This window comes from Suricata suricatta, chromosome 12 (genome assembly GCF_006229205.1).
Source record: "Suricata suricatta isolate VVHF042 chromosome 12, meerkat_22Aug2017_6uvM2_HiC, whole genome shotgun sequence".
In the NCBI taxonomy this organism is placed as follows: Eukaryota; Metazoa; Chordata; class Mammalia; order Carnivora; family Herpestidae; genus Suricata; species Suricata suricatta.
The window spans coordinates 15,270,514-15,295,893 of NC_043711.1; the positions used below are offsets into that span (position 1 = coordinate 15,270,514).

The window sequence follows — 25,380 nt, forward strand, 5'->3', positions numbered from 1 at the left end:
AAATATCCATTCACCGCCTGTAGGAAGTGGCTTTGTGATGAGTTTCTACACTTATTCATCAATATTTCGTGAACTATTGTGATTGAAAAATAAAGAACAGTTGGACTCTTCTAACGCTCTGGGAAAGCTGTATTTGGTACATTTTCGGTGTACACATCACTAAGTATACACATTCCTGGTGGGAGCAATCCCTTTTCCAGAGGCAGGAATGTTCTGAAACCAGAATTATAAAGAGGTGGCACTGACCTGCCTTCCTCCTCGCAGTTTTGTTTGTGGCTCATGGCTCAGGAATGATCTCGATCTTAGTTCTTACATTTGACCAGGGTGACTCACGTTAAGTGGGAACGCTGGCTCAGAGAGCAGCGCGGGGCAGCCCCTATCGGAGCGGTTCTCAAGGTGTGGTCCTCGGACCAGCGCCTGCAGCGTCACTGGGGAAGGCCGCGTTCCCAGGCCCCTCCCGGAGCTGCCACATCAGAGCCTCCGGGGATGGGGCTGGCAGTCTGTGTGTTGGCAAACCCACCAGGGGTTCGGAAGCATGCCAGGCTTGGAAGGAAGCCCCTTGACCATTCCGTCTTGTCCTCTGTGTGAGCACGGACAGCCACGGCAGGCTCCCTGGTGTCGCACCTCCAGGCGTGTGGGGCTGGAGGAAGTGAGCAAGGGCAGTGGAGTGAGGAAGGGGTGTGATGGGGAAGACCAGGAGATCCACCTCCCCCGCCTGCCTGAGAGAAAGTCCTATTTTTTTCTTTTTAATAAAAGTTTATTTTAGAGAGAGGGACAGAGAGGGGGAGGGGCAGAGAAAGAGAGAGGCACAGAATCATAAGCAGGTTCCAGATTCTGAGCTGTCAGCAGAGCCTGAGGCGGGGCTTGAACCCACAAACTGAGAGAGGCACTCAACCAACTGATCCACACAGGTGCTCCATTAAAAAAATTTTTTTTAAACATTTATTTATTTTTGAGAGAGAGAGAGAAAATGAACGAACACATAGGGGAGGGGCAGAGAGAGGGAGACAGGATCCCAAGCAGGCCCTGGGATCTGACCACGGAACTCGTTGTGGGGCTCAAACTCATGAACCATGAGATCACGACCTGAGTCTAAATCAAGAGTCAGATGCTTAAGCCACCCAAGCGCCCCGAGAGATTCTCCTTTGGGGACGTGGAGGGTATAGTGTGGTGGGAAGTGTGCTTGCTGACTTTGTGCCAGAGAGCTGGGTTCAAGCCCCAACTCATACCTCCTTGTGGCCACAGTAGGCATTTGCCAGACTGATCTGGCTGCTGCATAAACAGGGCAGGTTAAACGGCCTCCAGTACAGGTCACGTGGTTGCAGATGAGTGAGTGACCACGACCCAGCAGCCAGCCTGGCGTTGGTGCTGGAGTTGGTGTGCTGTGCAGATCCCCGCCGCCCGCCCCCCCCCCCACCTGCTGCCTGGTCCTGGCTGTGCTTTGGTGCCACCTGGTGGCGGTGGCCGCTCCGGCGTGTATGTCAGTGGGTTCTGGCTTCTGCACCCAAATGGGATTTTGCGGGTGCTGAGGGATTCCAGGAATTCCCAGGTTAGCTGGTGTCTGTGTCATCGGCCAGATTCGGAGTGATTCAGCCTCAAGATGACTTTTCCTGCCTGGCCCCACTGTCCTGACTGTGCCTACCCTGGGAGATGGGAGCCAGTCACCACACACATTGTATCCACACAAGGGCCGTTGTGAGGGATTTTTATAGAATCATCAAGACAATGAAGTGAGATACAATGTAGGTAAAGTGCCTGGTACATAGAAAGTGCTTTAAAAAGTGAAAATTTCTGGAGGGCCTGGCTAGTTCAGCTGCTGAAGTATGTGACGCTTCATCTCGGGGTCGTGAGTTCAAGCCCCACTTGGGTACAGAGATTACTTAAATAAACTTAGAAAAAAAGAAAGAAAATTCCGTTCTCCACCCCCTGATAGGAAGAGAGTAAGTGGGTTCCACGTGTGCACTCACGGGGCGGTCTCATGGCGCTTTGGGACAGGCATGTGCTTCAGAGCCACACAGACCTGGGCTCCTGACCCGCACACTGACCTCTGTGAGCCTCAGCCTTTACGAAATGGGGTAACATTTATCCCACCTGTATCACATTAAAAAATTTTTTTTTAATGTTTGATTTATTTTTGAGAGAGAGAGACAGCATGAGCAGGGGAAGGGCAGAGAAAGAGGGAGATACAGAATCTGAAGCAGGCTCCAGGCTCTGAGCTCTCAGCACAGAGCTGGATGCAGGGCTTGAACCCACGAACCATGAGATCATGACCTGAGCTGAAGCCGGACACCCAAACGACTGAGCCACCCAGGCGCCCCTGTATCACATTTTTATGAAGAGAAAAGGAGAGGCGCCTGGGTGGCTCAGTCCGTTAAGCATCCAACTCTTTATTTTGAACTCAGGTCATGATCTCACGGTTGGTGGATTCAAGCCCCGCATCCGGCTCTGTGCTGACAGCTTGGAGCCTGCTTGGGATTCTCTCTCTCTTCCCTTTCTCTCTCTCTATCCCTCCCCTGCTCATGCTCGCTCTCTCTCTCTCTCTCTCTCTCTCTCTCTCAAAATAAATAAATAAAAAGAAAAGGAAACCCGGAAAGTTGGGGGTGATCCTGGGTGTCCTTTCCAGCGATTCCCAAGGATAATTAATTCCCACGTGTGCGCACCGCTTCGTGGTGCTGATGCGGTGGTGTTATTTCTGCCTCGTTCTGCACAAATGCCTTGATGCTTGCTGCAGCCCACAGGGGGCGGTCCATGCACTTCTCTGGAGAAGGCGCGTGGTAGGACAAGGACAGGAAGGGGGGCTGATGACACGGTGACACGTGGCAATGTTAGACATTTCTGTAACTTGTTACTATAGGAAAGTTCTAATATGATACTCAAAACCCAGAAGGCGGTCGATAGATGTTAGGTTTTTTTTTTTCTCTCCTACTGATAAAATACAACCTAATGTGGTGTGGGACCTAGTTTCTAACCTTAGGTGGGCTTTTCAAACTGAGGTAAAAAGTGGGATTTGATTCCTTCAGAACACACTAAGGCTCCACTGTTTTCCCGTGGGAGAGCCCTCAATTGTTTTAAGAATTTTTTTAAGTTTCTTTCTTTCTTTCTTTCTTTCTTTCTTTCTTTCTTTCTTTCTTTCTTTCTTTCTTTCTTTCTTTCTTTTTCTTTCTTTCTTTCTTCTTTCTTTCTTTCTTTCTTTCTTTCTTTCTTTCTTTCTTTCTTTCTTTCTTCTTTCTTTCTTTCTTTCTTCTTTCTTTCTTTCTTTTCTTTCTTTCGAGAGAGAATTCCAAGCAAACTCTGCGCTGTCAGCACAGAGCCCGACGTGGGGCTCAATCTCCCAAACTGTGAGATCAAGATTCAAGAGTCGGACACTTAACTAACTGAGCCACCTAGGTGCCCCCTCAATAATAATAATAATAATAATAATAATAATAATAATAAACTAATTATTAAAATTTAATAAGAAATAAGTTATTACTACTACTACTATTATTATTTTGTCATAAAGAAAAAGCAGATGCAGCCTAATTTAAGCCCTTCCTTTGGCCCCTGGCCCCTGGGGTCCGGACATGGGACTTCGCAGCCCTGGGGACTGGCAGCAACACTATGTATGTAGCCAGCCGGGCAGGTCCTTGTAAAGGATGATGAAAGTCCTACCTGTTCGTTATTGAAGGTTTGGGGAAGCGTAGGAAAGTCTTCAGGAGCAAATGGTTAGCAAGGATCTGCCTCCTCCCCACAACCATGCAGATCCCAGGTGTGTCCACCAGAGGCACTGTTGCTCTCGGACAGACTTTTTCCTAGTCGTTTTTTTCCCTCTGAATTTCTTCTTTACGTAGTTGAGATACACAATTTTTAGATCTTGCTTTATTGCTTTTCATATTATTACATCAGGGGGTTCTTTTTAACAATTAAAGTATTGTTTTCAAATTATTGAACACATAATTCTAGGAAAGCGTAAGATAAAAACATATACAAGCAAAAAGTGAAATTCTAATACCATCTCCTGTGTCCCTAATACTAGAAAAAAAATGTCAAGGGGCGCCTGGGGGGCTCCGTCGGTTAAGCATCTGACTTCAGCTCAGGTCATGATCTCACGGCTCGTGGGTTTGAGCCCCGCGTCGGGCTCTGTGCTGACAGCTAGCTCAGAGCCTGGAGCCTGTTTTCAGATTCTGTGTCTCCCTCTCTTTCTGACCTTCCTTCACTCATGCTCTGTCTCTCTCTGTCTCAAAAATAAACTATAAAAAATTTTTTAAAAATAAAAATAAGTCAAATATTGAAATGTATAAAGAAGTAAGAGATATTCCCCTCAATACAACGTACCATTGTTACATAGTACTGGATCAGTTTAAATAATTATACTACTGAAAGTGCAGGGGCGCCTGGGGGGCTCAGGCTGTTGAACATCCGACTCTTGGTTTCGGCTCAGGTCATGATCCCATAGTTTGTGGGTTTGAGCCTCATGTCCCGCTTTGTGCTGGCAGCACGGAGTCAGCTGAGGACTCTCTGTCTCTCTGCCCCTCCCCTACTTGTGCTGTCTCTGTCTGTCTCAAAATAAATAAATAAACTTAAAAAATGTTTTTTTTAAAAAAAGAAAGTGCAATTACCTGTAATACTGTCTACCAGTGCTACCCACTATTAGCACACAGTCTTCTAGGGTTTTTTCTCTTTTGTAGATCAGTGTGTGTGCACAAGTTATGGAATTGTACTATAATACAGTTGTCTGGCTTGCATTTTTCATTCACTAACGTATTTTGAATAACCTATAGTATAAGCATTTGCCACTTATTTGAATGGCATTTTAAATAACTACATAATATTGCAACATTTAGATACACTGTTTTAGGTGATCATTCCTTTAAGGTTTCCAATTTAGACCTAAGTAAATATTTATTCACATTTCTGATTCTTTCCTTAAGCTAAGTCAAACAACCGCAGTGAGTCAGAGAGAAACATTTTAGAGTTTCCTCTCCAGAGGGGGGGCGGGGTTGGTCATTTTACACGCTCATCAGTAGCTCACAGAAATATGCAGGGACAGCAATCATAAACAACTGCGGTCATTTAAAAAAATCTTTGTTGTTGTTATAAAGTGAGAAAGCTCTGGTCTGGTTTGTGTTTCTTAGAACACCAGAGCGCTCCGTGCTCTGGCATCTTTAATAACCTTCCTTTATGATTTTTGGGACAGAGGTAACATGTTCTCCATTAAAACAAAAGTTAATTCCCAGCCCAGACTCCTTAGAACTTCCGGGACCCCATTCCTAGAATCAGAGCTCAGTGTTCTCTGCTTTGGACCCGAAGCCTCATCTGTGTCTAGAAAGTTCTGTGCTATTTCTAGGTGGCCCCCATGCTCTCTTCAGTGGCCACACTGGCACCTGCAGCTTCGCCACTTTTCCTCTTGGAACCCAGGGGCGGCAAAACAAGGGAGCCCCGCTCCCTGGACTGGACTTGGACTTCACAGTGTGGCCGTCATCCTACCTCATGGCGGGCTCTTTGTGTCCTTCTTGTCGCCTTGGTTGCCAGGGAGAGACTGGAGGCTCTCACCCAGGTTCCTGGTGGGAACCAAAAGTCTAGAGGGGATACTCTAGTTAGTTATTGTTTTTGTTTGTAAAACTTGGAATTCTCTAGAAGGTTCTTATAAAGGGGAAAGTTACAAGTAAGTAAAATGATTAAAATGAACCTCTATGGCTGTAAAGGGGGTTCTGTTAATGAACCCTGAAACCATTTAGCTATAAGTGCTCGTCCTTGTTTCCCTAGTTTCTCAGAGTCAGGAAACAGTTGTGAAGGTTCTAGAACCTTCTAGATATGAGGGTAATTAACTTTGAGGGGAGGGCAGGAGAGAAGGTTTGGAGAGCCAAAGACTTGCGCTGCGGCCTTCTAGCATATATCCCATTGATCTTTTCACACTCCCTCACCCCATTACAATTTGTTTCAGGCTATGAAAATTAATATATAGTCATTGCAGGAAAAAAACTTAAAAATCACCCATTTTTTATACCCAAAGATAATGACTAACATCTGGTGTACATCTGATGTGTATGAACATACACGTAATTTTGTGATCATATAGGTGTGTGAGGCTGTGTATCCATGTCTGTACACACACGCGCGCGCACACACACACACCCATACACACACTTTTATACCCCTATTTACCTGTTTATAAAAAATTCTTAATTTTTATTTTTGAGAGAGAGAGAGAGAGAGAGAGAGGAGGGAGAGACAGAGTATGAGTGGGGGAGGAGCAGAGAAAGAACGAGACACAGAATCTGAGGCAGGCTCCGGGCCCTAAGCTGTCAGCACAGAGCCCGACACGGGGCTTGAACCCACAAATGTGAAATCATGACCTGAAGTTGGATGCTCAACCGGTAGAGCCACTCAGGCGCCCTGTGTTTTCTCATGTTTTCTTATGATACCTTTCCTTTTTCACGCTGAGGTCTTTACTCCATCTGGACGTTTTTGCTTTCGTAGTCAAACGTACTTCCTTTCTTGTGACTTTCCCTCCACAGCGATACACCCCAGGTTCTCTCTAAGCTCCAGCAGGTGGACATCACCAGGCTTGTCCTTGTCACCTGGCGCTCTGTGCTTGCTCTGGGAGTTTATCAAGGTCATGTCTCTGTCTCAAGCACTGTTAGTGTTTGTGATGTTGGTGGCATTGCTGTCCCCTTGCGGACATCAGCTCCCAGGGGCGTCATTCCACCAGGTGGACTTCATTCAGTTTTTGAAACTTACAGGGCGTCTGTCATGTATGTTTCGTGCCTGGTGCTGGCAGTGTTCTCAGACCTGAGAATGTGGCTGCATCCCAGACCCAGGGTCTCTGGTAAAGATGCTCCTGCCTAACCTTGGACCTGTGACCCTTTGAATTTTTTCATCAGAGGTCAGTGGAACTGATAAAATATGCTGTTCTTGCCAGTGTCCTAGCTTTATGGAAACTGTAAAGCGACATCTAAGGAGCCCAGGGTGCTTTCTATTTTTCCCACTCCTCCTCCTCCTCCATTTAGATCAGGAGGAAACAGGAAAAATCATTATCCATCCAACAATGTGCGTTTTCTGTAGTCAAAAAGAAGAAAAGATATACGAAAGTAAGGAAAATAAAGTTGGGCAGTTGGGGCGCCTGGGTGGCTCTGTCGGTTAAGCGCCTGACTTTGGCTCAAGTCATGATCTCACGGTTCGTGAGTTCGAGCCCCACGTCGGACTCTCTGCACCTCCTCTGCTCGCACTGTCTCTCTCAAAAATAGATAAACATTAAAAAAAAAAAGTTGACGAATTTATAGGACTTTTCTGATAGGTTGTCACCAACGTTCCCTGGAGAACATGTCAAAGATAATGTCACAAACACCTTTGGGAAACGGCTCCACAAGGACTGTTGCCGGTACCCCCACTGAGTGCGCCTCCTCCTCCGCCTCCGCTGTCCAGTCAGATGTCCTGCTGGGGAGAAAGTGAGAGAGGAGGGTGTGGGGTGAGCCCCAAGGCAGCGCTGGTGGTCCCGCCACCCAGCACCCGCCACGGCCTCAGCCTGCCCATCGCCACGGCCACGGCCACCAGTGGCTCTCAGTAATTGCAGACCGTTATCGACAGTTGACATTTGTTTTGCATGTTTGTTTCTGCTTGATAACATTTTGCCTTTGTTCCTCCTTTTTCACTGTGTATCAACATTTTCTTTTGATGCCGCCTTTGTGTTTTCTCCTCAGGCCGGAAGCTGAGAGGAAAAGCCTTTTATTTTGTCAACGGCAAAGTGTTTTGTGAGGAAGATTTCTTGGTGAGTTGGTCCTGGACCTTCTCCTGCCCCAAGTCCTGACCAGAGATGGGGAGGCGGGGGGTTGGGGGGAGCCTGTGGGGAGGCCCAGGCCGGGGGCAGAAGAGTGTGGTTTCTCTCCGGGGGTCCCCTGTGCTGCTGGGGAGCTGAGCGCTGCCTGCCGGAGAAAGGGGGTCCTGACTTTCTTTCTGTGGATGCCCAGGGTGGTGCTTCTTCCCAAAGCAAGGGACAGATCACACAGCTCTGTGCTCGGAAGGGACTTAGGGTCCCTGGGCCTGTCCTCCTGTGCTCTGCTCCCCCCCGCCCCCACATCTTAAACCTCTGGACCGGGGTTCAGGCCTTCGTTACTTCGCATCCTGTCTGCTGTCTGTCGGCATCCCGCCTCTCCCAGAATGAGGCCGGACACTGACGCTTGTGCCACCACGGCTTCCTTGACCCTGCTTAGCTTCCCACAGTCAGTGTGGCTGAGCCACGCTACCTGCGTGTTACCCAGCCCGCCCAGGGGCTGCGTCTCCAAGGTTCGAAGCCCGTGCGGAGCTGTGTGTGGTCCGGAGCCTGCCTTGTGTCTCTCCCCCTCTGTTGCTCGCTTGTCCCTTTGCAGCCCTGCGCGTGCGTGTATTTTGGAAAAGTGAAGGTAGAAAGTCTTTACCAAGTTTCTTTGAAACCGAAGGCATTGGATTTCTAGCCGGAACCAGACCCGAATGTGAATCGTATGCTTACCCCTTATAGGCTGTGTGACCTTGTGCAGGTCACTTACCCTCTCTGAGCTTCCCTGGTTTTCATCACAGAAATGGTATGACACACACCTTGTTTTAAGAATTGTTTTAAGGACCAGAGCACTGGCATCGGGCTTGACCTGCATCCGAGCCCCTGCAAGGCTTTGTGAAAACAGATCACCGGTTCCCACCCCAGAGTTCCCAGTTCAGTAGGTCCGGGGTGGAGCCCACATTTGCATGTCTCACAAGTTCCCAGGTGATGTGGGGGGCGGGGGGGGGCTCCTCTTTGAGAAGCACTGGCTTAGAGACAGAGCCTGGCTTGTGTTCGGGCGCCCAGACGCAGCGGTCATCAGGGTGAGTGGAATTAGTATCAGTGAATGCTCTGTGGGCAGGGTCGTTCATGATTCATCCCACAGCCGTGCTGTGTTCTGAGAAATGACAGATTCCAGCCTAGAAGGACACCTCTCTCTGCAAAGTTCCTTGTTGTCCTCGTGCCTGGGGGCCAGTCTGTGCTGGGCCATCTGTGCCCTGATGGGTTTCCCTTTCCTCCCTGTCTGCTCCGCAGTACTCCGGGTTCCAGCAGTCTGCCGACAGGTGTTTTCTGTGTGGACATCTGATCATGGACATGGTGAGTCGGTGGCATCAGCCGAGCAAGAGGGTGGCATGGGGGGAGGGGGAGGCGGTCACAGAAAAGAAGAACCCGATAGTTGAGAACTGTGTTCCCGACCCCGGTTTGTGGTCGCATCTGGTTTTATAAAGAAAAGACCCTGTGCCACACAGCCCTGCCTCCTCCAGGAGACCCACGTGTTGACCTTGACTGGCACGAGCATCCTTAGCCGTGCAGCCCACGCGATGCTGTGTTTCTGATGACGTTCTTTCCTCTGGGCGGCTGGGATCACACCGGCCCCCCTCTGATTTTCTGTGGTCCTTGTGGTGTCCCGGTGAGATGCCAAATGCCAGACATCATCTACCTCGGAGCTGGGTATGGAAAGTCGGGTGAACACAGTTGTTTGTCCCCCACGTTCTGCCTGGCTTCATCTCTTCCTACGATGAGTTGGGGGGGGGGGCCCTGTCTTTAGTTCTGATACAGCAGAGCAAGAAGCAACGGGCTGTCTGAGCTCGTCTTGGGCCTCAGTGTCTTTATCTCCTCAGTGGGGACAGTTTTTCTTTCCTGGGTCCTTATTGGGTAAGGTTGTGAGGTTAACAAATACAGAAGGCTTTGTCTGAGGGATCACATTATTCACACTGGAGAAATCATACAATATTATTTTTAAAAATTTTTTAATTTAAAACTTTTTTTTTTTTAATTTGAGAGAGAGAGAATGCTAAGCAGGCTCCACCCCCAGCACAGAGCCTGATGCCGGGCTCCATCCCAAGACCCTGGATCATGATCTAAGCTGAAATCAAGAGTTGGTCAACCACTGGGGCCACCCAGGCACCCCTACAATATTCTTTTACTTGGAAAGACTTAAATCTCTCTCTAAGCTGACCCATGAATTCCATTCTGGAGAAGGGAGTTGCTAATCATTGCTATTTTTTCCTTTTACCTTTTTATTGAGAAGCAACTCCTAGAGTAAAGGGCGTACCTCTGGGTGTACAGGTGAGTGAAGTCTCACATGTGCACGTACCTGTGTAACCACCACCCGGCTCAACACGTGGATGTTTCCCACACCCCACACCCCAGAAAGTTCCTTCTTGCCTTCCTCCCAGCCCAGATCCCCTCCTCCAAAGGTACCCTCTATTCTGACCTCTGTCGCCCCAGATCCCTTTTCCTGGTCCTGGAATGTCATGTAAATGGGTTCATACAGTATGGAATCCTTTAGGTCTGCCTTTAGGACATGTTTTTGAGCAGTGGGAATGGGGGCGGGCGCCTGGGTGGCTCAGTCAGTTGGGCATCCGACTCCTGATTTCAGCTCAGGTCATGATCTCACGGTTTGTGAGTTCAAGCCCCCGCATCTGTGTCTGCACTGAAAGCACAGAGCCTGCTTGGGATTCTCTCTCCCTTGCTCTCTCTGCCCCTCCCTCACTTGTGCACACACGCATGCGCTGTCACTGTCTCAAAAGAAATACATAAGTAAACTTAAAAAAAAAAGAAAAGAAAAGGTTTCTGAGGCTCATCCATGTTGACGCCCGTGTCCACACTCCATCTGTTCTCATGGCTGAGTGGACTTCCATTGTCTGGATGCAGCAGCTTGCCTGTCTGTGGTTCAGCTGATGGGGATTTGGATGGTTTCCAGTTTGAGGCTCTTTGTGAATAAGGCGGCTGTGAACCCTCTTCGGCGTGTTGTGTGGACATAAACACTCATTTCTGCCGGTTCTCTGCTAACGTGGATAACACCTCAGCTGCCCAGAATTTTTATAATGCAGAGAAAGGTCCCTTCAGACACCATTCTCGGTTCTCCGAGAGAACCAACCAGTTGTCTAGTTTCTCGTTGAAACTGTCTGTGCCCCTCCCCCGGCCCCCCAACAGAGGGGCCTACTGGCTTGCAGGAGGAAACCGGGCATTTTCCCACCATGAGAAGAAAGATCGCAGTGAGTCACAGTGCGCTTTGAGCACATTGTGGGTTAAGTTAATTTAAGGGTCTCTTCTGCCAAGACAGCATTAGCCTGGGAGCAAAATGCATTCTGAGGTCCGGATCGCGAAGTGGACTTTGGAAGCCCGGCTGGGTGTTCTTCCCATTTTGGCAGCTTGCTGCACACTGAGAGGGGCCCCGAAGTTAGTGACACACCGGAGGGAAGGAGGAAGCTGGCGCGCCACCCACCTCCTCTCCTCAGGGCTGCAGCTGCCCGGTGTGGCTTTGGCCTTGGCCTTGGGCGGGGAAGCCACGGGCTCTGGAGCACACCCTTCCTGCAGGTGTCACGTGCACTGACAAGGTTTTCCGCAGTCGTAGGCCCCTTCCTACTGCCTAGTCGACGGTGTTCTGTGTGGCCCCCCTCCGGGACGCGGCTGACCCTCTGTGTGCTCCTTGCATCCATACAGTGTTGCAGTTCAGCCGTCCACGCTGCGTTTCGTGGCGCGGGTAATCACAGAAGTGAATCTCCTATTGAGTCGGTGAAAATGCTCCCAGCTGCAAATTATAGAAAAACCCAGACTTGCTGGAAGGCAAACCCGTGGTTCTCAACATTTAGCATGAGTTGGAATCATTGTATGAAAACACCAGCTGCCCGGGTTTACCCTGGAGCTTCTGATCCTGGAGAGGCGGGCTGGGGCCTGGGAAGAGACATTTTGTTAATGGTTTTATTTTTGAGAGGAGAGACAGCATGAGCGGGGGGCGGTCAGAGAAAGAGAGAGACACAGAATCCAAAAACTGGCTCCAGGCTCTGAGCTGTCAGCACAGAGCCTGACACGGGGCTTGAACCCACGAATCGTGAGATCATGACCTGAGCCGAAGTCGGACGCTTAATTGACTGAGCCACCCAGGTGCCCTGGGAATGGACATTTTTAACAAGTTCCCAGGCAGCATGGACACTATAGGTCCAGGGTCCATGCCGTGAGATGCACCGACTTAACAGGACAGCTGTTCTGTGTCACCTAGCAACGGTTTGGAGGAGGCAGTTCCGCCGGGAGGTGATTTGCTCGCTGGCTGACACCGCCAGGGGTGTTCCTCACATGTCTTCTCTCTCCTACCTTGCGTGTCTCGGGAGGCCTCTTACCTCTCCAGGCGTGTAGCAGTCGGATCAGATGACCTGAAGGCTTGTGGGGCTTTGCCTCGTCTCTGGGTTTAAAAACAACAGCAACAAAAGAGGCTTTGCTTGTGATTGGATTTGAAATAATCCGTGGTCGAGTCACGAGTCACTGTTCGTGGATTATGCCGCTGCTGGAGCTGCTGGAGGGAAAGCCGCTTAGAAGGGGCCCCCCCGGGAGGCAGGAGTGAAGACGTTTTCCTGAGCTCTGCCATTTCCACGTGGAATATGCTTTCATCCTTCCACGGGCTGGCTGCTTCCTAAATCTGGGACAGGACCTTCCCTGGCCTTCCGTGGCCCTGCTTTGCACCATTTCCTGCAGAGAACTGCGGAAGAGCCCCTGAACTCTCCTCTGAGGGTTGCGTACAGGAGAAGGGTCCTGCTTGGCTTCCTCCTGTTGATGTGTTTACCTGGATTTGCCTTTCCCGCCCCGCCATCCCTTGACCTTGATCCAGGTGAATTCCAGATGAGCGCGCGCGGGCAGCGTGATTGCGCCTGCGGTCCCTCGGCCTGACGTGTTCCTCTCTTTCCCACCGTCCACCCGTCTCCCAAGTCCCCGCTGAGCCCTGGCCTCTCTCCTGTCTGCCCCCAGATCCTGCAGGCCCTCGGGAAGTCCTACCACCCCGGCTGCTTCCGCTGCGTCATCTGCAACGAGTGTCTGGACGGGGTGCCCTTCACCGTGGACTCCGAGAACAAGATCTACTGTGTCCGAGACTACCACAAGTGAGGAGGGGTGGGGCGGGGAGGGGCCGCACGTGTGAGCCGCGCTGAGCTCGCAGCATGAAGGACAGACACCTGCCAGGGCACGTGCGCAGGCCTGTACCCTCGGCCCACAGTCGGGAGGCCAGCCGATGCCGGTGCAGAAAGCAAGCGGTTACAGAATTGCGTTTAGTGAAAAAAACCAAGCCCAAATCCTTCTAGTCAGATTCCTGTGAGGCCTCAGGACGCATCTGGGAAGCCCGGTGGCTCCAGCGTTAAGTGACTTCCAGAGGCAGCGACCCGGTGCTGGTCACCACCACCCTCGCCCTGCCCGGGCCTGTGCTGGGCACCGTGGTCGTCTCCATCCGGGTAGATTGTGGGCAGGGAGCCCCACTGTGCTTGTTGCCGCACTCCTGAGACACCGCCCGGAGGATGGGCCGGGCCATCCTGATGTGGGGGCAGACGGGTCCACCTGACAAGCCACACGGGTGGGAGCCCAGCCCCGAGGAAGGCTCCGGGGTCCTGCCTCCCGGAAACAGCACGATGCACACTTGACCGCTTCTGTCCTTCTCTCCGCAGGGTGCTGGCCCCCAAGTGCGCAGCCTGTGGGCTTCCCATCCTTCCACCTGAGGTGAGAGGCTTCTGCAGACCCTTTCCTGGCGTCCTCCGTGCCACAAATACGTCCCCAGGGTGGCTTATAAGATCTGGGGCCTGTCCTTAAGCCTTTTAGAAAGTCCTTCTGGAGTGCCTGGGGGGCTCAGTGGGTTAAGCGTCCGACTTTGGCTCAGGTCGTGATCTCACTGTTCATGGGTTCCAGCCCCACGTCGGGCTCTGTGCTGACAGCTCATAGCCTGGAGCCTGCTTCCAATTCTGTGTCTCCCTCTCTCTCTGCTCTCCCCTGCTTTTACTTGTGCGTGCGCACACTGTCTCCCACTGTCTCTCTCAAAAATAAGTAAGTAGGGGCGCCTGGGTGGCTCTGTCGGTTGAGCATCCAACTCTTGATTTCGGCCCAGGTCCTGATCCCAGGGTTGTGGGATCGAGCCCCATGTGGGGCTTCACATGAGGTGTGGAGCCTGCTTGAGATTCTTACTCTGTCTCCCTCTCTCTGTCTTTTTCAAAAGTAAATAAGTAAATAAAACATTTAAATAAATAAATAAACGTTAAAAAGAAACAGGAAATCAGTCCTTCTAAAATCTCACCTCTGACATTTAATAGCGTCCTCACACCCTTTCGTAGTAAGCGGCTTCCCCAGCCCAGTGCCCTTCTTGTGTCCCGTCCGTGCCCACAGCCCTCCAACTCCCTGACTCGATAGTGACGCCTAGGTTAGAAGGTGAGCAGAAAGCCTGCCTTTCATTCATTCATTGTTTTTTTAAAAACCTCTCTCCATGTAGGTGGTTTTCTCAGCGTTGAGGCTGACATTCCAGAAGGCCCCCTGCTTCCTCTCCCATTGGGCCGAGGGGTCTCTTTTCCAGCCGGTGCGGGACTTCACTGCGGAGCTGTGCTCTTCTGAGGCCCCCTGCTTGTCACCTTGGGAGTCCCACAGGTCCCCCACCAGCCTCTTATTCTTACTTTCCTTCCGTTCAGGGCTCGGATGAGACCATCCGTGTTGTGTCCATGGACAGAGACTTCCACGTGGAGTGCTACCACTGCGAGGTAGGCCCCTCCCCACGCAGACCCCCCCAGCCCCGTCCCCACCGTACAGGAGGGACACATGGGCTTCAGGTGCCACACTGTGAGGTGGCTGTGTGGCTTGGGGCATAGACGCCCTCCCCTCCGGCTTCTAGGCTGGTCTGTCTGCCAAGAGCCCCTTTCTGAGCTGAGCCCTGGAAATCACAAAGAAACTCACCCCTACTTGGAAATAGACATGTCCCTGGTTGGTGTGAAGGTACACGTCTGCCCTCTGTCTTACCTCGAGTCATGCCTGGGCTAAACAAGCCACGGGCACCCCGTGACCATCAGGTAGGCCGGGGCTCGGCCCTCACCGGCCCTTGTCGGGGTGCAAACACTTTAAGTGCCCATGGAGTTTCGGCCAGGATTAAGTGGATTCAGCCATGGAAGGAGTAGATTTATTGTGTGACGCTGTGGGCGGGGTCATCGGGGAGGGGGGTGGGGTGACAGGGAGGCTCCAGGTCACCTGCCAGCACTGGGGACATTCGCTCATAGTCCTCTCCACACAGTGCCATGCTGTCCCATAGGAACCTGAGAGCCACAAATTCAAGTCATGTGTGGAGTTCTGTTTCCTAATGGCCACGTGAGAAAAGTAAAAAGGGGGCGCCTGGATGGCTCGGTCATTTGAGCATCTGGCTCTTGATTTGGGGTTAGGTCCTGATCGCCGGGTCATGGGATCGGGCCCCGCATCAGGCTCCGTGCTGAGCATGGAGACTGCTTGAGATTCTCTCTTCCCTCTGCCCTACTCCCCCACTGTCTCCCTCTCTAAAATTAAAAAAAAGAAAAGTAAAAAGAAACAGGTGGGATTCACTCTTTTATAATATTTTATTCAACCAGTATATCCAAAGTGTCATTTCAATCCATAATCGATATAAGGGGTTTTTCATGAGCTGCCTGACATTCACGTCCTGCCCTAAGTCTTGGGAATGCGGGGTATGCGTGCCCTGACACCCCCTCTCAGTTCTGACCAGCCCCGTTTCAAGCGCTCCATAGGGACCTGCCACACCTCGCCTTGGCTGGACCACAGAACCTCACAGCGCCCTCTGCTGGTTCCCGGGACGCTGGCCTTGGGGTCGGTCTGCTCTGCTGCCCACTGGACATTTTTGCCTCCCCCTTCGCCCTCTCCCAGGACTGCGGCCTGGAGCTCAACGACGAGGACGGCCACCGCTGCTACCCCCTAGAAGACCACCTGTTCTGTCACACCTGCCACGTCAAGAGACTGGAGAAGAGCCCCTCCCCTGCAGCCCTCCACCAGCACCGCTTCTAGCCGGAGCCTCTTCCAGACCTCGCAGCGTTGCCAAGCCAGACACCTGCCTGCTAATTCCGGTGGCCCCCAGGGGGGGACTCCGTGGGGCGGGGTGGGGACAGGCAGGTGAGTTTCTGCCGATGCGTGCGGCCCCTGCTTCACCCGGGGAGGTGAGCCCTCCCTGTCTGGTAGGTGTTACCTTTCTGCGCCACCCCGCCCTCATCGGATTACTCAGGAAGACACTCTAGCAGGTGTGTGGCAGTGTGTGACACCCCGAGGAGCCCTCCAGCCCCTCCGGGGACAGTTCATGCTTTAGGAAAAGTTGGCACTGAGCGTACTTCGAGGTGTCCTCTGAAGATCGCTCAGCTGCCAGGACATTCAGCCCCTCCCTGTGCCGTTGGGAAAACACCTGCACCAGACACTGTCCCCGCACACAGCGCGACTGCAGACCGCACCCCAACACACACACACACATACACACACACACACACACACACACACACACACACACACACAGCATTATTTAAGACTTCTTTCCGCCCCAGAGACTCTGCTCTTCTGGCGAGCGGCTGCAAATTTTAATTGTGTGGTGGCAAGAGGGAAACCGTGACCTGTGACCTGTGCTCTGGGTCCGAGGAAGAATCTCCGTGGTCAACCGGAGCGGAGTTTTGGACCAAGCGAGCCGACCTTTCCTCCTGGTGTTTTAGGTCCTCCCGCAAATCCACACTCCCTGCCAGGCACCTGGGGCCCCGGTGGAGGTTTGCCCCGTCTGGCAGCAGAGCGTGTTTGGGACGAGGACTCGGGACAGGCGCCCGGCGTCCTTTGCCCTCCTGTTTGCAGTGTCTTTTTCTGGAGCTCTCGAGAGTCTGGGACTTTGGAGTCGCTCCCGCAGAGGCGAGTCTCAGGATCCCATGTAGAGACAGCTCTGTGCCTGTCGCAACGGATTTAACAGGGCTTCAGGGACGCTTCGCCCACGTGCTGAGAGCCGGCCCCTCATACATGAGGAGACTGTGTGTGTGTGTGTGTGTGTGTGTGTGTGTGTGTGTGTGTGTGTGACATCTCTAGCCAGCACGAGACGAGTGCCTCAGGAACACCCACCACGTTCGTTCTGCACATCCGCCTCTGGCCCAGCGCTTGGCCACGGGCATGGGCCGCGAAGAAACTGCAGAAGGTACCCTGCTTCGGTCTGTTTCTTTTCTCATTTTTCCCTGTTCGCCTCTGCTTTCAATCTCCCACATGCACAAAATACCTCACAGATAAGGGCTTCGCCAGACCGCATGGCAGGAGGGACTCGGCCATCCCGCTGAGCTCGGAGATGCCGTCGTGGGTGCAGGTGTCTTGGCCGCCACGTGGGCCACATGCCCGCGGGTCAGGGCGCTGTGGGCTTAGCGGAAGGTCGGCTGAGGGTGGATCTAGTCCCACAGGGTGCTGATGCCTGGTGCATTTCATCACGCTGGTGCCCCGAGTGGCCGGGGCAGAGGCAGGGCCGCCCCCATGCAGGATTTCAAGGTCGCCTCTGCACTTGAGGAAGCACAGTTGGTGGCCTTGCGGGTCACCTGCCTGAGGCCGGCCGTCAGTCTGCCTGGTGTTTCGATGAGAAGACGGTGTAAAAGACTGAAACAAGAAGGTTGCCTGCCGTTCAGCCCCGGGGAGGAGTGTGGTTGCGGGAGCCGGGGTCAGGCCCCTGCTGCCAGCTGGCCTGGGAGCATTGTCCTGGCATCCACTCGCCGCCACCTCCCCCCGCCTGGCACCCAGGGCAGCAGGGGCCACGGAGAGCGGTCACGGGAGCCCGAGGCCCACGGGACTCACAGACTCTTCAGCGGGCCCGGCTCCCCTTCTAGGCTGTCTTTTGAGTCCTTTCGGTTGCAGTTGCTGCAAGAGGCACAGAATTGGCACCGTGAGTTGCCTCCAATTTGTATTCACTTCTTCTCGCCAGAGTCCTTTGGCCAGATGTCACTTCGGCCCAGGCTGCGTGCTCTCATTGGTCCCAGCCCACAGGCCGAGGCTCCAGATGCTGCGTGGGGCCAAGGGACCGGACCCCTGACGTCCCGTAGAACGGCCAGGCCGGCTCTGGCAAGGCTGGGGGGCACACGAAGCCAGCCGACATGTCTCCAGCCTTCACACCCGGTGCTCCGCAGGCAGGTGGAGCAAAAAGTGAGGAGAACTGTCAGAAGCGGGGATTTGTTTGCAAAGTGGGTGACTAATGAGTTAAAAAAAAATCTTGGGATTAATTTTTTAAACGCAGTGTTTTAAATGGACATGATTGGGACACCTGCAAACGTCGTGTTTTATACTATTGAGGAAGACGAGTGAGAGAACTTCCAGGCACCCTCGGGGTCCAAGCAGCACGTTCTCTCGGCCCAGGGCCCTGGAGCAGCGCGGGTGGCAACCTCGCACCAGTCCTGTTTCTCGGGCTCTTGTGCTAAAGCCGTGAAGCGGTGTTCGGCTATGTTCTGACGCTGTTCGCCAAACAGAATTGTAATGGGGTTGGATTTACAGGCACCTGGAAAGAAGACACAGCACCCTGTAGACCAGGATGAATACATTTATTTTAAAAGGTAGAGTGGGTAGCCCTTCCTGAGTTCCCTAGATAGCTCTTGGGTTTTAGAGAAACAAGGAGAAATAAGGTTTGGTTCCAGACCCCAAAGTCAGCCTCTGGCCTCCTCCCCGGCCCTATTTTGCTGTTAGATGTTTCTTCCCCACCCCCACCCCTCCCACTCCACCCCTTCCCCAGCGAGGGCCATTCAGAAACTGCCGGGGTGGTCTGAGAAAAGCCAAGAACGACGTTTGGCCTGCCGTTCTCGCCCTCTTGATGTTACTCTCCCACCTGTCACTGGCTAGAGTGGTTTGTTCGTCTCCTCACGGACGGGCGTTCCATCCCGCCCGGGTCATTGCCTGTACGTGGCAGCCGGGTTTTCCATCTTTCCGCGGGGTGGTGCTCCAAGTGAAAACCTCTCAGCTGAGTAGTGAGGCCTGGGCGGCTGCGACTGCAGGAAGGAGTTCTGATCACCGTCACCTGGTACCATCACCCTGTTCCCAAGGGCTGGAGTCAACACAAAAGGAAAAATGTCAGGACCTGAGAGAACGATCTGGAACCTCCCATCCTTGGCAGGCATGCGCGGGAAAGTAGGGCAGCCATGATGTCCCCCGGTTCCCTCACAAACCATGTGCCAAGTCTTGACCCCAAACCAGCCATGTTGCTGGGCGCACCAGTCACGGCTCTGTCTGCCAGAAATGAGTTCTAACTTCCGGGTGATTCGAAGTCAATCTTAATAGAATAAAATGAGTAAAATATAGTAGCTGTTGTTCTGAGCTGGAACTGGACATAAGGAAGTTTCCATGGAGTGTATTAAAATTTCACTGTGCAGGGAAATTATTTTCCGCTGTATCTCTTCTTTTATGATAAAAATTCTTCAAAATTGTACTGTTACTATAAACGATTCAAAATATTGTTACTTTAAAATTTTCAAAACTGTACTGTTACTCTAAAATGATTCAAAATATGACAATAAACTATCAATTTGTAGTCTATTAAAGTGCTCTCCAACATGGTGGTGATTAATGAGTTTTCTTTTGTGTGTGTGGAGTACGCGGACCGTGCTTTTCGCTAACTGGGTTTGGTCTTCTTTTGGAGCTCTGGATCCTTAAAGGAACGTATGGGTCAAAACTATGAAAGGTCCAAGAGCTAATAAGGTAGCCTGCCGTGGTGTCCTGGATCCTGCTAGAAGTTACGAGCCTCTGAGGTCAGAGACAAAGGACAGGTTAATACAGCACCAACAGGACCAGTTTTTATTGTTTGGGCTTTTGTTTTGTTTTGTTTTGATTTTTTAGAGAGAGAATGAGCAAACAGGGAAGAGGGTCAGAGAATCTTTATTTTTAATTAATGTATTTAGAGAGAGCATGAGCAGAGGAGGGACAGAGGGAGAAAGAGAGAGAATCTTAAGCAGGATCCACAGAGCCCAGTGCGGGGCTTGAACTCACAAACTGTAAGATCATGACCTGAGCCGAACCCAAGAGTCAGACATTTAAGTGACTGATCCTCCCCAGGTGCCCTGAGAGAATCTTAAGCAGGCTCCACACTCAGTGCAGAGCCGGACACAGGGCTCGATCCCAAGACCCTGGGATCATGACTTGAGCCAAAATCAAGAGCTGGACACTTAACCGACGGAGCCACCCAGGCGGCCCAGCAGCATTTTACTTCATCACCGTTTACCCGGGCTCCCTGAGCCCTCGTGCCTCTAGGGCCCCGTGAAGAGGGCCAGGGGGCCCCTGCGCGTACAGCCGGCTGCGATACAAGAGGAAAGCCAAGCTTAGGACACCCGGGTCTCACAGTGACGGGTAAGCCTGCCTGTCCTTGGCTCCGGAGAGAGACACCGTGTCTACCACCCAAGACCATTCACTACACCAACATCCTCCCCAAGACATCTGGAACATCGGCGGGGGCGCCTAGCTCAGAGGATGTATAGGAACATGGGGGTCTCTTGGAGAACCAAGAATTGGCAGTTTCTTTAGCTGGGTTCTTAGTCTTGAGACCGCATCTTAATCTTGAGCTGTCGTGCTGCAGTGGTGCTGATTTTGTCTCCTGTGTATGTTTCTGATGCGGTGCTGATGAAAGAGTCCCAGAGCTGAGTGGCCCCAGGGTGTGAGGCAAGCACCCACAGGGAACACGGCAAGGCGGAGCGAAGGCGGCGTGTGCTCTTGGAGTTTTGGGGAGGGAGAGATGGCCCGGGATTTGCCTTTCACAGCTCAGTTCGCGGGCTGCTTCAGGGGAGTCCTCGTGGCCACCAGGTCTGATGTGCCAGGGACACGGGGGAGCTGAGAGTGGGTGCCGACTCAGTGGTGTCTTACTGGAAAATAAAACCCCTTTTTACGTGACGAGAGAGCACTTCTACTGAATTTACAAACATGGACCGCCATTTTCTTATGACTCTGAGGCTACAAGGGATGAAACTATGATGAGGGGCCAGGGCGTGCTGGTGCCCCAGCTCTGGGGTGGGGAGGTGGCGATTAAGCCCTGATTTGTGGTGTTTGCTGGTTTCTATGATGTACGTACCCCCATCACGGCCAAATTCGGGGCTCTCAACGTGACATCCTGCACCTGGAGCTGGAGGAGATGGCAAGGTCATGAACAAATACTAGCTGGCTCAGGCCTCCCGGGCCATTGGGGCTGAAGCGATGGGGGGATCTGGTTTGGTTGTAAGTTCACGATTAAAGCAGTCACAACAGTAACAGCTGGCATTTGTCCTGTGCTCACTGTACTAGGTGCTGTTCTAAGGATCATATTCTTTATAATCTATTTTATGGACAAGGCACCTGAGTCATGGAAGGGTGAAGTAAGCCTCCAGACATGAAGCACCCAGGAAACCAAGCCGAGACTGCAGCCCAGGCTGAGTCTCACTTAAAGGGAGCTGTTGCGTCACAGCGGCCGCTGAGAGTAGGAACTAGTCCTTCCGTGGCTTTGTTCATCAGAGCCACTTGGCGGAAAGCATTGCTTGTGAAGGGGTGGAGGGAGGAGGGGCCTGCTGCTGCCCTCTGTTGGCGTCTGTATTGGTTTCTTACTGCTTCTGGAATAACCAAATGGAGTGGCCTAACACAACTCCAATCTGGGAGCGCCTGGGTGGCTCAGTTGGTTAAGGGTCTGACTCTTGATCTCGGCTCAGGTCATGATCTCATGGTTGGTGAGTTCGAGCCCAGCCTCAGGCTCTGTGCTGACAGCCAGGGGCCTGCTTGGGATTCTCTTTCTCTCTCTCTCTCTCTGCCCCTCCCCTGCTTGTGTGCATGCACACTCCCTCTTTCTCTCTCTTAAAATAAACTTAAAACGCACACACAGAAATCCATCATCCTACGGTTCTGGAGAAATGGGCTTTATAGAGCTCAAATCAGGGTGTCAGCAGAGCCGAGTTCCTTCCAGAAGCCCTAGGGGAGAACCCATCCCTTGCCCTTCTTCAGCTTCTAGAGGCTGCCCACACTCCTTGGCTTGTGGCTCCATCCCGGAAGACTGTCATTCCTCTCTCCTCTGCTCCTGCTTCTTGCTTGTAAGGCCCCAGTGTAGGAGCACCTTGGGCACACCCATGGGGTCTGGGATAATTCCCTGGTCTGGAGACCCTTAACTAATCACATCTGCAAAGCCTCTTTTACTTACAGGATAAGCTATTCATAGGTTCCGGCGATTAGGCTGTGGACATCGTGGTGGGGGAGTCCCTCCCAGCTCACTACAGAGTCCAACATACTTTTCGGATGGAGTGAAAATACTGTGGGAATTATTAGGTGCATTTTCTTCAAGCACTGCTAAAAGTGGGCTTTGCATTTCCTCTGGGTTGAAAACGGAAGTGCTTCATATGTAAAAGTGATTTGGCCCTTGGACCCTGGGTGTAAAAACAAATCATAATTGGCCGTACTCCTTAGGAGAAAAATAAGCCAGCGGTCTGGGCCCAGAGAAGTCCCAGGTCTGTGACAGCCCCAGGTGCGGGACACTTTCAGAAGAGGCCCTGGTTACCGGGGTGGTCCCGGCAGTCCGAGGTGCTCCAGCCACTTGGTTACCCACACGCCCATCCAACTGATTCCGGCCCTCGCGGAGAGGTGGCTGTGTCCCCGAGTTGCCCACGGGACCTGTATTTACACATAGAATTTCACTATAGGAAAAACATAGCTAGCAATGTCAGTTTACATCACTTACCCTTGCCTGATTTCTGAACATGGTTCTTTTTAGAATCCGCTTTTGCCTAGTTAGGCATTAAAAAACCCAAGAAGAATGGGTTTCTGCCTGAATTCGTTTCCATTTTCCATCCTCGCTGCGTGTTCATAAAGGCCTTGGCTTGTGTTATACAACCGGCAAAGAAAGGTCAACCTTCATGTCTGTTCTGGGGGGAATAGAACTTCCAACATGTTTGGCGTCCAGGGAGGAGCTCTCTGCAGGGTGGCGGCTGTTCCTTCTTTTCATAAAGCCTTAAGAGGCAGGCTACCGCTTAGATCCCCATCTTATTAGAGAAGAGGAAAGGTCCCAGAGCCCACAGCCGGGGAGCAGAAGCACCGTCAGGATTAGAGATGAGACCGTCTGATTGCTAACTAGCGAGGGAGAAAGGCTGGGGTGTGTACGTGATCACCATTTCAGGCCCAGGTAGGAAATTACCCGGAGTCCACGCTTGTGATCACCCTCTGGTGCATAGTAAGCTCAAGGCCAGGATGGCTCTGGGGTCAAGAGCCCAGACTCGAGTTCTAACTCGGGCTCCACCACTTAACTACTCAATGACCTTCAGCAAATTTCATTCCCGCACACGTGAAGATGGGGAGAACAACTGAACTTGCCTTGTAGAATTGATTGACTTAGTCCAAGTGAAGAGTTCAGAGCTCTTAATTGCTCAATTAGAGTGATACGCTTTAAAATGTAATTGATCTTTCCATAAGGACTACCAAAACCTAAATTACAAATGGATTAAATGGAGAAAAACCAATACAAACACACACACAAAAAAATTGAAACTACCATATATACAATAGGAAAAAACCAGAAAGTAAAATATTGGTAAATTGGAATACACAGTGGTGAAGATTACTTTAGGTTCAAAAATAGTATAAGGAAAAGATAAGTGATAAACTGCAAGATTGCAATGTTTGAGAGGTAATGAATTAATGTCCTTTATCTATTAAAAAAAGTCTAACAAATCTAAGAGAAACTGAATACATACATCAAGAGAAAATAGATATATGAAGTAATATATGTGAAAGCAAGTTCTGCTTTTCTGTTTTGAAGATTGCAAAGAAATCGTGATGAAATCTGTAATATTCAGTGTTGGTTAGCAAGCAAGAAAACATGCTGTTAATTGAAGTGTGTTAATTTTTAGGGGGGGGGGCAATTTGAAAATATGTTCCAAGTCTCAAAAATGCCCATGAAATGGGCCTTAAAAATGTCCACCTGATCATTCCACATCCAGAAATTTATAAGGCATATCAGAAATAATTCCACACAGCATTATCTTTAAAAAGCGTTAAGGTGATAACCCAAATTCCCAACGAGAAGGTAATGCTTAAAATTATCTAGTTCTTGGATGGGATAGCTTCAAAGTCTATTTAATGACCTTAAATCTCAGTAAGCTCAGGGGACAAAACGGGAACACAAAGACATACCCAGGATACCCTAAAATTTGGAAAAATACGTGCGTAGGTATATCCCTATTAAAAAGCGTGGAAGAAAAAACATCTAAAAGAAAAAAAATATATTAACAGTAATGATCTTGGGATGGGGATTATTTTTATTCCAAAATAGTTTTCTGTATTTCACAAGGTTTATGTAACTTCTTCACCTGGGGGGGAAAAATGGTATCGGAGAGCTTAATTGATCGATGTCCAATGTCTTGGCCAGTCCACGGGTTCGGGTTCGCTTTCCTCCACGGAGATTTCCAGACTTCAGGTCTTCAAGGCAGGCATCATAATGCCCTCTGCTAGATCCCCTGCAGTCAGCTCACTGTAAAAACACGCCTGCCTCGGGCCTTCCCGGGGGAATCTAGCGGCAGGCGGCCTGTGCACACGGACCCTTCCAGGGCCAGGGCTGCGTGGCCCCGCACACCGCGGCCCGCGCGCAGCCGCACTACAAGCGCCGGGTCCCCGCGGCGGGTGAGCGCAGGAGCCCACGCCGATCCGTTTCTCACGTCACTTCGGGGTTCTCCGCCCCGGGGAGAGACGCCAGAACCGTGCCTCGAATGCGCTTTGGTGTCATCAGGTGGCTAACCTCCGTCCACAGCGCGCCCCCTACTCCAAACGGCCATCTTTCTAGGTGTATCTATCTTCCTTTATGGACCCCATTTCCAGGGGCTCCTGCATCATCAAGGGGGAGCCGTGCACTTCACAAACCACGTCACTCAACTCCCGTTACCCAACACAGTGGAAAAGATGACATTTCGGGGAAAGTGGCGGTAAAAGTCAAGTTATTTAACTTTCACACTCTAGCCAGGGTCCTCTCAGGGACATCCTGGTAACTTGATCAAAGCCAGATGTGGCAAAAAGCACATGCCGAGCCAGCCAGGAGTCGAACCTAGAATCTTCTGATCCGTAGTCAGACGCGTTATCCATTGCGCCACTGGCCCCGTGGTAACCCGGCCCTCCCTGTGATATAGATCACCCCTTGCACAGCTTCCACAGGTTCTGCACAAGCGCAGAGCCTATGCCCCGGGGCCGCGGCGCCAGCGCACTGCCCTCGCCACCCCCCGCCTTTCCCTATCAAGCGCTCTCCGCCAATCCGCAGCGGCAACGTCACGGCGCTCTTGGGCGCTCTCCAATACGCGCGCCGTACAGCTTTTCTAGCGGGCTCGGGCGTGCGCACAAGTTTGTCCGCGGCCGCCTCCCGTCCGCTCGGGGTCGAATGGGGCGGGGAGAGGGGTGGGGCGAGCCGGGCGCTGCGGCCGCAGAGCGGGGTGAGCCTTAGCGCCGTGGACTAGGTGGCTGCGCGGGGCAGGGCGGGCGGAAAGAGGAAGAAGGAGCTGGTGGTGCACGATGGCGGCGACTACCTACGAGCGGCTGAAGCTGTGAGTCCCGCGGGCCGGAGGCCGTTGACCGAAGGGGCCTGAGGGGCGGCGGGCGGGGCGGCAGGTGCGGGCCGCTGCCGGCCCCGGGCAGGGCTCCGGAGTCCC

The 25,380-nt window shown here is 51.9% G+C and overlaps 2 protein-coding genes and 1 non-coding gene across 4 annotated transcripts in view; 2 read left to right on the plus strand and 1 right to left on the minus strand.

Annotated features, from left to right (window-relative positions):
- The window catches only part of LIMD1 (LIM domains containing 1), a 62,143-nt gene extending 42,835 nt beyond the window's left edge, over window positions 1-19,308 (plus strand). The window contains exons 3-8 of the mRNA XM_029918101.1: window positions 7,680-7,747; window positions 9,026-9,088; window positions 12,737-12,867; window positions 13,423-13,474; window positions 14,428-14,496; window positions 15,641-19,308. Coding sequence (XP_029773961.1) covers window positions 7,680-7,747; window positions 9,026-9,088; window positions 12,737-12,867; window positions 13,423-13,474; window positions 14,428-14,496; window positions 15,641-15,778 — 521 coding nt within the window. The 3' untranslated portion in view covers window positions 15,779-19,308. The remainder of the gene's footprint in view (window positions 1-7,679; window positions 7,748-9,025; window positions 9,089-12,736; window positions 12,868-13,422; window positions 13,475-14,427; window positions 14,497-15,640) is intronic.
- A 5,456-nt stretch (window positions 19,309-24,764) lies between these two features.
- On the minus strand, window positions 24,765-24,837 carry TRNAR-ACG. Its single transcript has one exon. It is a non-coding gene; the product is annotated as a tRNA-Arg (tRNA).
- Window positions 24,838-25,161: 324 nt separating this feature from the next.
- SACM1L (SAC1 like phosphatidylinositide phosphatase) overlaps window positions 25,162-25,380 on the plus strand; it is a 51,776-nt gene continuing 51,557 nt past the window's right edge. For both annotated transcript variants that reach the window (XM_029916179.1, XM_029916178.1), the window contains exon 1: window positions 25,162-25,275. In XM_029916179.1, the coding sequence (XP_029772039.1) occupies window positions 25,244-25,275 (32 nt within the window). In that variant the 5' untranslated portion in view covers window positions 25,162-25,243. The remainder of the gene's footprint in view (window positions 25,276-25,380) is intronic.